The sequence below is a fragment of the Gorilla gorilla genome, chromosome 16 (genome assembly GCF_029281585.2).
Source record: "Gorilla gorilla gorilla isolate KB3781 chromosome 16, NHGRI_mGorGor1-v2.1_pri, whole genome shotgun sequence".
In the NCBI taxonomy this organism is placed as follows: Eukaryota; Metazoa; Chordata; class Mammalia; order Primates; family Hominidae; genus Gorilla; species Gorilla gorilla.
In genome coordinates, this window is record NC_073240.2 from 79,459,556 (window position 1) to 79,473,493 (window position 13,938).

A 13,938-nucleotide genomic window follows, 5' to 3' on the forward strand; every position below is an offset into this window, starting at 1 on the left:
TGAGCCCAGGAGTTTGAGACAAGCCTAGACAACATAGTTAGACCTTGTCTCTACCAAAAAAAAAAAAAAAAAGAAACAAACAAAAAAATCAAAACTAAAAAAATTAGCTGGTTGTAGTGGTGCACACCTGTAATCCCAGCTACTTGATAGACAGGGGAGGGAGGATCGCCTAAGTTTGAGCCCAGGAGGTTGAGGCCGCAGTGAGCTATCATCACACTGCTACACACTCCAGCCCGGGCAAGAGTAAAACCCTGTCTCTACTAGGGAAAAAAAAAAAAAAAAAAAAAAAAAAAAAGACATAGCCGCTAGGCTGAGAAACCCATTATCTAGTAGAGAACATAATTATGGAGAAATAGATAAAGAGAAGGCAGGTAGCATTTGAAATGAGCCTTGAACAAAGCGTGGGTTTGGATATTCAGAAGAGGGGAGAAGGAAGGATAAATGAAGTCAGGAAAGTGTAATAAAAATTCTACAATTTTCGGTCTCCCTCTCCCTCTCCCTCTCCCTCTCCCTCTCCCTCTGCCTCTCCCTCTCCCTCTCCCTCTCCCTCTCCCTCTCCCTCTCCCTCTCCGTCTCCCTCTCCCTCTCCCTCTGCCTCTCCCTCTGCCTCTCCCTCTCCCTCTCTTTCCACGGTCTCCCTCTGATGCCGAGCCAAAGCTGGACGGTACTGCTGCCATCTCAGCTCACTGCAACCTCCCTGCCTGATTCTCCTGCCTCAGCCTGCCCAGTGCCTGCGATTGCAGGCGCGCGCCGCCACGCCTGACTGGTTTTCGTATTTTTTTGGTGGAGACGGGGTTTCGCTGTGTCGGCCGGGCTGGTCTCCAGCTCCTAACCGCGAGTGATCTGCCAGCCTCGGCCTCCCGAGGTGCCGGGATTGCAGACGGAGTCTCGTTAACTCGGTGCTCAATGGCGCCCATGCTGGAGTGCAGTGGCGTGATCTCGGCTCGCTACAACCACCTCCCAGCCGCCTGCCTTGGCCTCCCAAAGAGCCGAGATTGCAGCCTCTGCCCGGCCGCCCCCCATTCTGGGAAGCGAGGAGCGTCTCCGCCTGGCCGCCCATTGTCTGGGATGTGAGGAGCCCCTCTGCCTGGCTTCCCAGTCTGGAAAGTGAGGAGCGTCTCTTCCCGGCCGCCATCCCATCTAGGAAGTGAGGAACGTCTCTGCCCGGCCGCCCATCGTCTGAGATGTGGGGAGCACCTCTGCCCTGCCGCCCCGTCCGGGATGTGAGGAGCGTCTCTGCCCGGCCGCCCCGTCTGAGAAGTGAGGAGACCCTCTGCCTGGCAACCGCCCCGTCTGAGAAGTGAGCAGCCCCTCCGCCCGGCAGCCACCCCGTCTGAGAAGTGAGGAGCCCCTCCGCCCAGCAGCCACCCCGTCTGGGAAGTGAGGAGCGTCTCCGCCCGGCAGCCACCTCATCCGGGAGGGAGGTGGGGGGGTCAGCCCCCCACCCGGCCAGCCACCCCGTCCGGGAGGTGAGGGGCACATCTGCCCGGCCACCCCTACTGGGAAGTGAGGAGTCCCTCTGCCCGGCCAGCCGCTCCGTCCGGGAGGGAGGTGGGGGGGTCAGCCCCCCGCCCGGCCAGCCGCCCCGTTCGGGAGGGAGGTGGGGGGGTCAGCCCCCTGCCCGGCCAGCCGCCCCGTCCGGGAGGGAGGTGGGGGGGTTACCCCCCGCCTGGCCAGCCGCCCCCGTTCGGGAGGTGAGGGGCGCCTCTGCCCGGCCGCCCCTACTGGGAAGTGAGGAGCCACTCTGCCCGGCCAGCCGCCCCGTCCGGGAGGGAGGTGGGGGGGTCAGCCCCCTGCCCGGCCAGCTGCCCCATCTGGGAGGGGGGTGGGGGGGTTAGCCCCCCACCTGGCCAGCCGCCCCGTCCGGGAGGTGAGGGGCGCCTCTGCCCGGCCGCCCCTACTGGGAAGTGAGGAGCCCCTCTGCCCGGCCAGCCGCCCCGTCCGGGAGGGAGGTGGGGGGGTCAGCCCCCCGCCCGGCCAGCCGCCCCGTCGGGGAGGTGAGGGGCGCCTCTGCCCGGCCGCCCCTACTGGGAAGTGAGGAGCCCCTCTGCCCGGCCAGCCGCCCCGTCCGGGAGGGAGGTGGGGGGTCAGCCCCCCGCCCGGCCAGCCGCCCCGTCTGGGTGGGAGGTGGGGGAGTCAGCCCTCCCGCCTGGCCAGCCGCCCTGTCCGGGAGGGAGGTGGGGGGGTCAGCCCCCCACCCGGCCAGCCGCCCCGTCCGGGAGGGAGGTGGGGGGGTCAGTCCCCTGCCCGGCCAGCCGCCCCGTCCGGGAGGGAGGTGGGGGGGGTTACCCCCCCGCCTGGCCAGCCGCCCCCGTCCGGGAGGTGAGGGGCGCCTCTGCCCAGCCACCCCTACTGGGAAGTGAGGAGCCCCTCTGCCCGGCCAGCCGCCCCGTCCGGGAGGGAGGTGGGGGGGTCAGCCCCCCACCCGGCCAGCCGCCCCGTCCGGGAGGGAGGTGGGGGTGTCAGCCCCCTGCCCGGCCAGCTGCCCCATCTGGGAGGGGGTTGGGGGGGTTAGCCCCCCGCCTGGCCAGCCGCCCCGTCCGGGAGGTGAGGGGCGCCTCTGCCCGGCCGCCCCTACTGGGAAGTGAGGAGCCCCTCTGCCCGGCCAGCCGCCCCGTCCGGGAGGGAGGTGGGGGGGTCAGCCCCCCGCCCGGCCAGCCGCCCCGTCTGGGTGGGAGGTGGGGGGGTCAGCCCTCCCGCCTGGCCAGCCGCCCCGTCCGGGAGGGAGGTGGGGGGGTCAGCCCCCCGCCCGGCCAGCCGCCCCGTCTGGGTGGGAGGTGGGGGGGTCAGCCCTCCCGCCTGGCCAGCCGCCCTGTCCGGGAGGGAGGTGGGGGGGTCAGCCCCCCGCCCGGCCAGCCAACCCGTCCAGGAGGGAGGTGGGGGGGGTCAGCCCCCCGCCCGGCCAGCCACCCCGTCCGGGAGGTGAGGGGCGCCTCTGCCCGGCCGCCCCTACTGGGAAGTGAGGAGCCCCTCTGCCCGGCCACCACCCCGTCTGGGAGGTGTACCCAACAGCTCATTGAGAACGGGCCATGAAGACAATGGCAGTTTTGTGGAATAGAAAGGGGAGAAAGGTGGGGAAAAGATTGGGAAATCGGAGGGTTGCCGTGTCTGTGTGGAAAGAGGTAGACATGGGAGACTTCATTTTGTTCTGTACTAAGAAAAATTCTTCTGCCTTGGGATCCTGTTGATCTGTGACCTTACCCCCAACCCTGTGCTCTCTGAAACATGTGCTGTATCCACTCAGGGTTGAATGGATTAAGGGCGGTGCAAGATGTGCTTTGTTAACCAGATGCTTGAAGGCAGCATGCTCCTTAAGAGTCATCACCACTCCCTAATCTCAAGTACCCAGGGACACAAACACTGCGGAAGGCCGCAAGGTCCTCTGCCTAGGAAAACCAGAGAACTTTGTTCACTTGTTTATCTGCTGACCTTCCCTCCACTATTGTCCTGTGACCCTGCCAAATCCCCCTCTGCAAGAAACACCTAAGAATGATCAATAAAAAATAAAAATAAAAAAAAAAAAAAAAAAAAAAAATTCTACAATTTTCAGAGGAAAAGGTGGTGTCTGGGATGCAAGAACTGTGTAATAGTCCCTTTGGCTAAGTCTCAGAAAGTTGGTAGATAGATGCCACTTTAGGGGAACTTTGTAGGTGGTGGCTGCAGCAACAGCAGCAATTTTCATTGTCATTTGGTCAGCTAATGTCTCCTAGCAGTGTGAAGATGCCTGTTATCAGAGTCAAGTGTAGCACCACATCCAGCAACCATGAGTAATTGGCGTATCCCCCTGGAAAAACCATGTAAGATGTAGACATTATATTCTGATTATTTGCTTGGATTTTAAAATGCCCAACAAATGTCACGCTTTGCCTTTCACTTAATAGCGACAATTAATAGTGTTTTTCATAGATTATGTAAATAACCATCATTCTCATGATTATTGATATAACATCTAGGAGTTCCAATTATACTTGCAGTGGCTGCACTAACAACCATTTCATTCTAGTTTTGCCACTGACAGGTACTGTGACCTTCAGCAGTTATTCAACTCCTCTGTTTCAAATCAGTTAGCTGCAAAAGCAGAATAACATTTTAAAGTCATCCAAACACTGTTAGGATGAATTGCATAAGTGCCTGTAAGTCCCATAAATTCTTCAGAGTAAAATGTAAATTTGCAGTGAAAGGATGATAGGTACTGTCTTTCATTTCTGTGCAGAAGTGCAATTAATTACTAATCTGGTTAACATCTTTTGCATCCCTTTTCTGTGGCCGCTTTGTTTAAGTCCTGTTTAAACAGACTGGCTCCATTGGATGTAATTTACATTTTTCCAGCTGTAGTTGGACCTAAGAAGAGCATCTTCACTGAATTTTGCTGTTTAGATTCTTTGCAACCAGGTTTAGTTTTTCACAGATTTACTAGTCTGGAGGGTGGAGTGAAATTTTTGCTCACAATGAGTCTTAGAGGTGTCAACTCCATAAAGCGTTCTGTGAAGAGTCAGCGGCTCCCTCTGCCACTGAAGTTTAAAGATAATTCGCCTGAATCCCTTCAGCCAAATGAAGCTTTCTAATTAATTATGGACAGAGAGGATGAAATATAGGGTCTGGAGGGATTTGAGACGGGTTTCCAGCAGTCGGCACCAATCTCCACCGGAGTTGCTAAGTGTCTGTAGCAGATAGTCACTAATATTTACAAATGTTAATTGATGACAACACGGAGGGCGATGCCCACGTTTGAGGCGACTGCATATCATTTCCGGGGAGAGCTTGAGTGAGTGTCAGAGCTGTACCTTCCCGAGTCCTCTAGTTTATCTGCCTCGGTTCCTCGCTTCCAGACGAGGAAACAGGCCCAGAGAGGAAAGTGACTTGCCCAGGGTTGTCTCGCTGATCCACAACACAGGTCTCCTGGTGGGGACCCCTTGGCTGGCACGACAGCCCCAGGAGGCAGTCAAGCTGCGACTGGTACTTCCTGGTGAGAAAGACTTGAGTGGGCAGCGGGGCCCATGGAGAGCGCTGCAGCCTGGAGCAAGTCCCCCACCACTGTGATTCTGCCCCAGCCTCCAGCTTGTTTCTTTCTGATCACAACTCGGAATTACTTTATTTACATTTTCTGTCAGCTGGGAGCAATCTGTCCCTCTGCTTCCCCTTTTGGTGCTCCCAGCAGACATCAGTGAATAGCTGTTATCTTAAGGTATGCAGTGACTAGGCCAAGGACATCCGGTGGTTAGAGAAGGACGCGCCTGCGATGCCAGCCTCAAGTCTTTGCCTTCCTAGAACTCCGCTCCAGGGTCGCACCTGCCCAAAGGAAGGCCTGGAGGCGGGGGCCAGGGCGATGGGGCTGGGCCAGGCGTGGAAAAAGAGGAGCTAGGAGCAGACAGGGTTGGACCACAGGCGGGGCGGGGTGGGGAAAGGGTTGGTGGGGATCGGAGGCGGGGCTATGAATAGACCGGACTAGGCCAAAAGGAACAAGGCGAGGATTGGGCGGGGCCAGAGGGAAATAGGGGCGGGGCTAGGCGCGGGAGCTTCCACATGCGTCCCGAGCCCGCCAGAAGCTGCTAGGCTGAGGCTGCTGTCCCGGCGGGAGCTGTGGCGCGGAGCGGCCCCTCTGCTGCGTCTGCCGTGGTTTTGTCTCACGACTCACACTCAGTGCTCCATTCCCCAAGAGCTCGCGCTCCCCGCGCGGCGGTCGAGAGGCGGCTGCCCGCGGTCCCGCGCGGGCGCGGGGCGATGGCGGCGCGGGGGTCAGGGCCCCGCGCGCTCCGCCTGCTGCTCTTGGTCCAGCTGGTCGCGGGGCGCTGCGGTCTAGCGGGCGCGGCGGGCGGCGCGCAGAGAGGTAAGCCCGGGCTGCAGAGGGGCGGGGCGGGGCGGGGGGCTGCGGGCCGGAGCGGGAGCTGGCCCGGACTCCACATCGCGGTGCCCAGGAAGCCGCCAGGCGACGGCCGCCGGAAAACCTGGTTGCGAGGGGAGGTGGGTTTTTTTCTCCTGGGGGCTTGGAGTGAAGTTTCAGTTTAAATGTCCAGATTTGCTCATTAAAATGCAGAGAAAAGGCTACTTGGGTGGGTTTTCTTTGTTGTTCCACGACCTGCATCGCTGGAGACTACGAGGCTGGCTTAGCGTATACTTCCACACAACTTTTTCAGTAAAAGATGCCACTCTTGTCCAGCAGGGCTTTCCTGTCCTGGTGGCAGCCAAGCTTCCCATTTTGTTGCCTATTTACGGGATATAGAGACTCTGGGTTTCATTCTAGGGGTTGGGACTTATCTTCCACCTCCTGCCCGCCGCCTCTTCTTCCATCCCTGTCCCCTACCCACCGCAGCATTTGAAAACCTTTCCTTTCGCCGGAGATGAAAGGTGTGTGTTGTAGCAGGCTAGGCGGCCGACCCTGGCTTCGGGGCTAATCGTTTGCATCCAGAGTTCCTCACTAGCTCCTTAGAGCACAGCTTTTTTCAGCCTGATGTTTTTCAAGAGGTTTTGGACGGGAATGGAAACAACAAAAGAAATCGCGTAGTCCTACATGTTTCAAGTGCTTGGGAAAGTTTTAGAGTCAGTTCTCTCAATACCTTGAAGAAAAACACGTTTGTGGAGCAGCTATGGTGTGATCTAAACGTAGAAAAGCTAAGCATCCGTTAAGCAAGATATGATTACAGAAGTTCACTACGTCTGTATTTCAGGTTTTATGAGTGAGTTTCTTAAATAGGGGAAATATTGCAAGAACCTTTTCTTGCCTTTCCTTTGTTAAGGTTTTTAATCTATGGCTCCTGATTTTAGGAAGTAATAAGACTAGAATAATTCATTGCAGGATGTATTGCTTAGTGTAGACCGAAGAGAAATAAGATGGAGGATGATTTAAACAAATTAAGAAAATCCTGGGCAGAGAGAGTTAAACAGAGAGAAAGGAATGTGATTTTGGAGCCAGGCAAACCTGTATTCAAATTATGGCTGTGGTGCATCCTCACTGGACAAACTTCTCTCAGCCGTTTTCCTTCTTTAAGAAATGGCGGGCCGGGCGCGGTGGCTCACGCCTGTAATCCCAACACTTTGGGAGGCCGAGGCGGGCAGATCACGAGGTCAAGAGATCGAGACCATCCTGGCTAACACAGTGAAACCCCGTCTCTACTAAAAATACAAAAAAATTAGCCGGGCGTGGTGGTGCGCGCCTGTAGTCCCAGCTACTCAGGAGGCTGAGGCAGGAGAATGACGTGAACCCGAGAGGCGGAGGTTACAGTGAGCCGAGATCGCGCCACTGCACTCCAGCCTGGGCAACACAGCGAGACTCCGTCTCAAAAAAAAAAAAAAAAGAAAAGAAATGGGGGTAATAATCATGCTTACCTCTCAGAGTTCTTTTGAGGATTAAATAATGCATATAAAATGCCAGGCACAGTGCCTGACACTCGAGAAAATGGTAGTTCTCTACCCCTTTTGATGAAACTGAACTTTAAAAATCTGTTTCATGTCTTTTAATATAAAACACTGTAGCCCAGCATTAAATAGTGTAAATAGCTATCTGCCTTCATGCATGGTGTTCAGTGTTATAACAAAGTGAAATCGATTAGTTCCTGCTTTCTGCCCCACTTAGTTAATATCTCTCTCATAATAACCATCTGGTTCTATTGCACTTCTGTTTCCTCCTGCTTCCATGTAAGCTCCTTAAGAACTGTGATTCTTGTTTATCTTTGTATCGCCAACACCTGCCTTAATGTAGGAGCCCAGTGAAGGTTTGCGGAAGGAAGGAGTGGAGCAGTATTACCTCTCTGGATATTAGTTTCTCCATCTGTATGGTGAGGGGCCATTAAAGGATCCCCCTTCCACCTCGAAAATTATAAGATTCTGTGTGCTCTTAGAAGTGATCATCTTGAAGAACAAAGTGATACTGAATGGATGATGTAATTGCACACTTGCTCTTAACTGTTAATATGCATTTGTGTACAACTGTCGTTGCATGTGGGTGGCTGAAAGTACTGTCTGGAAATAAGAGACCTGCCACTCGCTGTCTGTGTTTCCTTGGACGTATTACTTGACCTTGCTGATTCTTTATTTCTCTCTCTTTAAAATGAAAGGGCGGTAGTAGATGTTTTTAAGTCAACTTTAAGTTTTTTAAGTTCAAGTATAATTACCTTTATTTTTACAATTTATTGTTTTCATATTCGTCTTAGGTTCTTAGTAGTAACCTTTCTCTGTGGTTTTCTGTGAGCCAGTTCCCAGGTAAAGAGAATATCTAGTCAGCCAGCAGCTATTATTTGGCTGATGAATGGTCACAGAGCTGTGGAAAGTGGCTCAGGAGACAATTAAAGTATAATATATTAAAGTATAATGAACTAGTACATCAAGATAATACAAGCATTTTAAACTGACCTGTGATTGGGACAGTGATTATGGAAGTTAGATAGTCATTAACTACCTAACTAGTTATATTTCTTACTATTTCTTAGCTATGTGACATTTTAAAGCCAATGGTTATATTTCTTAGCTGTGTGACATTTTATTTTTTTAATTTTTTTTTAAATATTACTTTAAGTTGTGGGATACTTGTGCAGAACGTGCAGGTTTGTTACATAGGTATACATGTGCCATGGTGGTTTGCTACACCTATCAACCTGTCATCTAGGTTTTAAGCCCCGCATGCATTAGGTATTTGTCCTAATGCTCTCCCTCCCCTTGCCCCCAACCTCCCGACAGACCCTGATGTGTGATGTTCCCCTCCCTGTGTCCATGGATTCTCATTGTTCAACTCCCACTTATGAAAGAGAACATGCGGTGTTTGGTGTCTGTTCCTGTGTTAGTTTGCTGAGCATGATGGTTTCCAGCTTCATCCATGTCCCTGCAAAGGACATGAACTCATTCTTTTTTATGGCTGCATGCTATGTGACATTTTAAATGGTTGAAACTTAATTTTAATTACTATCTGTAGTGGCTGAAAATGAAATAGGAAAATGAAATAACTCATAGAAAATGAGAGCTGTGAAAGATTTTTTTCTTCTCATCTTTAGTCATTTTCATTAACATTTTCAGAAGCTAACAGAAATACACACATAGTGACTGTCAGTTTTACTTTTGTTATATTTATGTCCTTACATAAACTTTATACACAATTTAATTTGCAATTTAAAATTATTTTGATTTCCAAGAAATACTAAATATGTGAACTAGACTGAGCAGCTGGAGGGTAGGATTTCATTTGTCTGTGTATTTCCTGATACATTGCAGATATACCTGCATTTATTAATGTAGCCTATGGATTGAACTCTGAGGTTTTCAGTCAATTGTAAGAATAGCTTTTTTTTCAACCTATAATCTACAAATTAGATCTAGCAAGTAATTTTTTATAATTAGGATATGAAGTTTTAGTTCAGTAATTTCAGTACAGAACTTTTTTTCTAATAGCATTATTTTTCTTAAAGCATTGGAATTAAATTATCAGATGATAGCTTAAGTTCACTATTAAATAAGCATGTCGACAATTAGAGTTGTTAAATATTGGAATTTTTTTTTTGTTTTTTTGAGACGGAGTCTTGCACTGTTGCCCAGGTTGGAGTGCAGTGGTGCAATCTCGGCTCACTGCAAGCTCTGCCTCCCGGGTTCACGCCGTTCTCCTGCCTCAGCCTCCCAAGTAGCTGGGACTACAGGCACCCACCACCACGCCTGGCTAATTTTTTGTATTTTTAGTAGAGACGGGGTTTCACCATGTTAGCCAGGATGGTCTCGATCTCCTGATCTCCTGACCTCATGACCTGCCCGCCTCGGCGTCCCAAAGTGCTGGGATTACAGGCGTGAGCCACCGTGCCCGGCCTGGAATTCTTTTTGAAAGAAGTTTAGAATTTGTTTCTTTAAACATCTGTTCCACAGAACAGCATGGGTATAGTGTTTTTTTGTTTTTGTTTTTGTTTTTGTTTTTTTTTTGAGGCAGAGTCTCGCTCTGTCGCCCAGGCTGGAGTGCAGTGGCATGATCTCGTCTCACTGCAGCCTCTGCCTCTGGGTTCAAGTGATTCTCCTGCCTCAGCCTCCCAAGTAGCTGGGATTACAGGCATGTGCCACCATGCCTGGCTAATTTTTGTATTTTTAGTAGAGATGGGGTTTCTCCATTTTGGCCAGGCTGGTCTTGAAAACTCCTGACCTCAGGTGATCCGCCTGCCTCGGCCTCCCAAAGTGTTGGGATTACAGGCATGAACCACCGCGCCTGGCCTGGGTATAGTTTTATAATGACAATATGATAGAAAGGATTATTTAAAATTATCCTTTTCTGTTCTATGATGAAAAATGTTAATTTAGATGTTTTGTTCTCCTTTGAGGAAACATATTGTTTGTCCTGCTGTTTATTTATTTATTATTTTTATTGAGGCAGAGTCTTGCTCTGTCACCTAGGCTGGAGTGCAGTGGCATGATCTTGGCTCACTGACACCTCTGGCTCCTGGGTCCAAATGATTCTCGTGCCTCAGCCTCCCAAGTAGCTGAGATTACAGGCATGCGCCACCACACCCGGCTAATTTTTTTTTTTTTTTTTTTTTTTTTTTTTTTTTTTTTTAGTAAAGACGGGGTTTCACCATGTTGGCCAGGCTGGTCTTGAACTCCTGGCCTCGAATGATCCGCCCGCCTTGGCTTCGCAAAGTGCTGGGATTACAGGTGTGAGCCACCACGCCCGGCCCCTCCTACTGTGTTTAATTCAGTGACTTCATGCACTTCTCTTCCAAAGTGTGATTATAAAATATAGCCTTTTACCAGTAAAAATAGGAGTTAAATATGAATATTTGAATTCTGACAAAAAAGATGATATGAACTTTTAGGTTTTATTTTTATCTGGTTTTATTTTCATTTTTATTTTACAGTCAACTGTATGTATGGAATTAGGCAAAACTCTTTCCTCTAGGTCAGGATTTCTCAACCTCTGAAATTTTGTACTGGGTTATTCTTTGTTGTCAGAGAGGGGGCGTCCTGTGCCTTGTAGGATGTTTAGCAGCATACTCGTCTCTAGCCATGAGATGCCAGTAGCACCCACTGAAAAATGTCTCCAGACGTTGTCAAATGTGCCCTGGGGGCAAAATTGTTCTTCACATTTGCTACCCCTTGAGAACCACTTCTCTAGGTCTTGTTGACCAGGGCTTCTGAAACTTAGATGTACACAGGAATTCCCTCAGAACGCAGATGCTGATCCAGTAGGTCAGAAGCAGGGCCTGAGACTCTGCATTTCTAACAAGCTCCCAGGTGATGTGAATACTGTTGGTCAGTGTATCACAATTAAGTAGCAAGGTTGTAGAAAATTCCACATTCATACCAACTGGGTGAACTCTCAAGGGAAGCCGATGAAAGTAATTATGGAAATAGTGAATTTACAATGAATTGTAGCCCAAACAATGTAAGGCTAATAGAAGCTAAGAAAACAAGCATTATCCTGCTGTCCTAACAAAGCAGCTGTCTTCACTTTTCCATATTTTCTTCCAGTCCTTAGTATTCATTCATAACTGGACATCTCTAAGGGGGAAATTTGCAAGAGTCTTTTCAAGGTCATACAGGCAACCTCATGCACCATTAGGTGTTTTATTCCATAATACTGTAAATATACTAGCTCATAATACATATTTATTGCCTGTTGAGAGATTTATAGCCCCAAATTAAGAAAATGAACTCTGCATTTACTTGATCTGATGATGCTCTGCCTTTTTTTTTTTTTTTTTTGAAGTGTGCAAGTTGTCTCGTCTCCTTGAGAACTATTGACTGCACCCAAATTAATACCACCTAAGGTCATTCGTTTTCTTACTGCGAGTGTTCTGAGAGTCAGGGTAAGATATTAAGTTTACTAAGGCATAGCAGTTACAGTGTAACTTTATCCTGTAATTCTGTGATAAAAATCAATATAAAATATAATGAAAATCCTGGAGCGAAAAAAATCCCTCTATATTTTATCTGTAATACTTAAAATAATGATTGGTAAGCATTCTTGTTTGTCACATTGAAAATGTTGGATATACACATTTTCCCTCGTTTGCAAAATGGTTACGTTCACTGCTTTATCTTGCTGTTGCTTAAAATAGCCCTCCTAGGACTGCTGCAAAGAGGATTTTTTTTCAAAAGAGTACAAGTCACTTTTTGCTAACTTACAGAAAGATGCAAGGAGACTTCAGGGGTAGATTAACTGCTCCGGGAATGCCTTGATTATGAATTGGGGAGGTATAATATACATCAATCTTCAAATCTTTTTAGATATATTATCTTATTTCCTTCTTATGGCAGCCTGTGAAGAAGAAAAGGAAGATATTGGCAGCACCTAGCAAGATTTAAAATGTGCGTCCCCTTGACTCAGCAGTTTTACTTCTGAGAATCATTGCTATAGAAATCTTTGCATCAGTATGGAAAAAGAGATTTGTTAATTACAGCATTTTTTCCCATTGTAGCATTATTAGAAATAACCAAACACTGAAGACTATAAATGCCAATCAGTGGTGAAAACTTAAATAAAGTCTAATGCACTCATAATGATCACTTTGCAGCTTGTGAAGGAAGACTGGAGATAGTTGGACATCTACTGGTATATAGTTTATATGGTTGTGTTTTTTATTTTTTTATTTTTTTTTTGAGACGGAGTTTTGCTCTTGTTGCCCAGGCTGGAGTTCAGTGGCGTGATGTCGGCTCACTGCAACCTCTGCCTCCCGGGTTCAAGCGATTCTCCTGCCTCAGCCTCCCAAGTAGCTGGGATTACAGGCATGCACCACCACGCCTGGCTAATTTTGTATTTTTAGTAGAGACGGAGTTTCTCCACGTTGGTCATACTGGTCTCGAACTCCCGACCTCAGGTGATCCCCCACCTCAGCCTCCCAAAGTGCTGGGATTACAGGCGTGAACCACCACACCTGGCTGGTATATAGTATTGAATGAAAAAAAGTTGCAGAACTTAGAGGAAAACATGTTTCTGTGTGTGAGTGAACATGCATGTAATTTAAAATATCTACACGTCAAACTTAATGGTTACCCTTGGAAGGCGAAGGAGAGGAGGAGGGAGAATTCTTACTCTTTATGAGCTTCTGGATTTGAATTTTGACAGTGACCACACATTACTTTTGCAATTATAGCATTATTTTGAGAAAAAACAAAATAAATCTGGGTCCTAGTTCTACTTCTGCTGCTTATTAGCTACTAGTGTTACAACAGTGGTTCTCAAGAAGGGTCAGTTTTGCTCCCCCTCACCAACATTTGGCAATGTCTGGAGACATGATTGGTTGTCATGTGAGGCGGTGGTATGTCTAGTGGGTAGAAGCCAGGGATGCTGCTAAACATACAGGGCACAAGACAGCCCTCCACAACAAAGAATTGTCCAGCCCAAAATGTCAGTGGTGCCAAGTTGAGAAATCCTGTATTAGACTCCAGAGCTGCAGTGGTGTTGGAATATGCAGGTGATGCACTGTGCAGTGGCAGGGGCGCCATTCTCACTGTGGGGTGTACTTTGCATAGCCATAGAGTTATAAGTATGATATAATAAGGTAAATAAATGTGCAAGTTTTTACCCCAGGAAGACAGGCACCAGGTCTTCGTTTTCTGTTCTCCCTCTGGCACCTGGCACAGAGGTTGGCACAGTAAGCAGCTAGTTGGCATTTGTTGAACTAATGAATTTAACAAGATATCACATTAGGCTCTAGTGTGGCCAAGTTGTAGCAGATGCTAAAGATTTAAGAAGAATTTGTGGCAGAAACTTTAAATTATAGTTAATGTCTGTTTTTATCTGCAGGTTGGCAAAAGACTGCTAATATCCACATTTAGTTGCTGAACATGTTGGTTGACTTTTTTCCAAATCATTACCTTTTGATAAGAAAATCATGATTCTTCATGGAAAAATGCCAGAGCAAAGCACTATCAAATGTTCCTAGAATTTTTTTTTTTTTTTTTTGAGACGGAGTTTCACTCTGTCACCCAGGCTGGAGTGCAGTGGCACAATCTCGGCTCACTGCAACCTCCACCTCC

At 48.9% G+C, this 13,938-nt stretch overlaps 1 protein-coding gene across 6 annotated transcripts in view; it reads left to right on the forward strand.

Moving 5' to 3' along the window:
- Nucleotides 1–5,510: 5,510 nt before the first annotated feature.
- Nucleotides 5,511–13,938, forward strand: part of CHRNA5 (cholinergic receptor nicotinic alpha 5 subunit) — a 28,689-nt gene continuing 20,261 nt past the window's right edge. For all 6 annotated transcript variants that reach the window (XM_055363927.2, XM_055363930.2, XM_055363931.2 and 3 more), the window contains exon 1: nucleotides 5,511–5,827. In XM_055363927.2, the coding sequence (XP_055219902.2) occupies nucleotides 5,722–5,827 (106 nt within the window). In that variant the 5' untranslated portion in view covers nucleotides 5,511–5,721. The remainder of the gene's footprint in view (nucleotides 5,828–13,938) is intronic.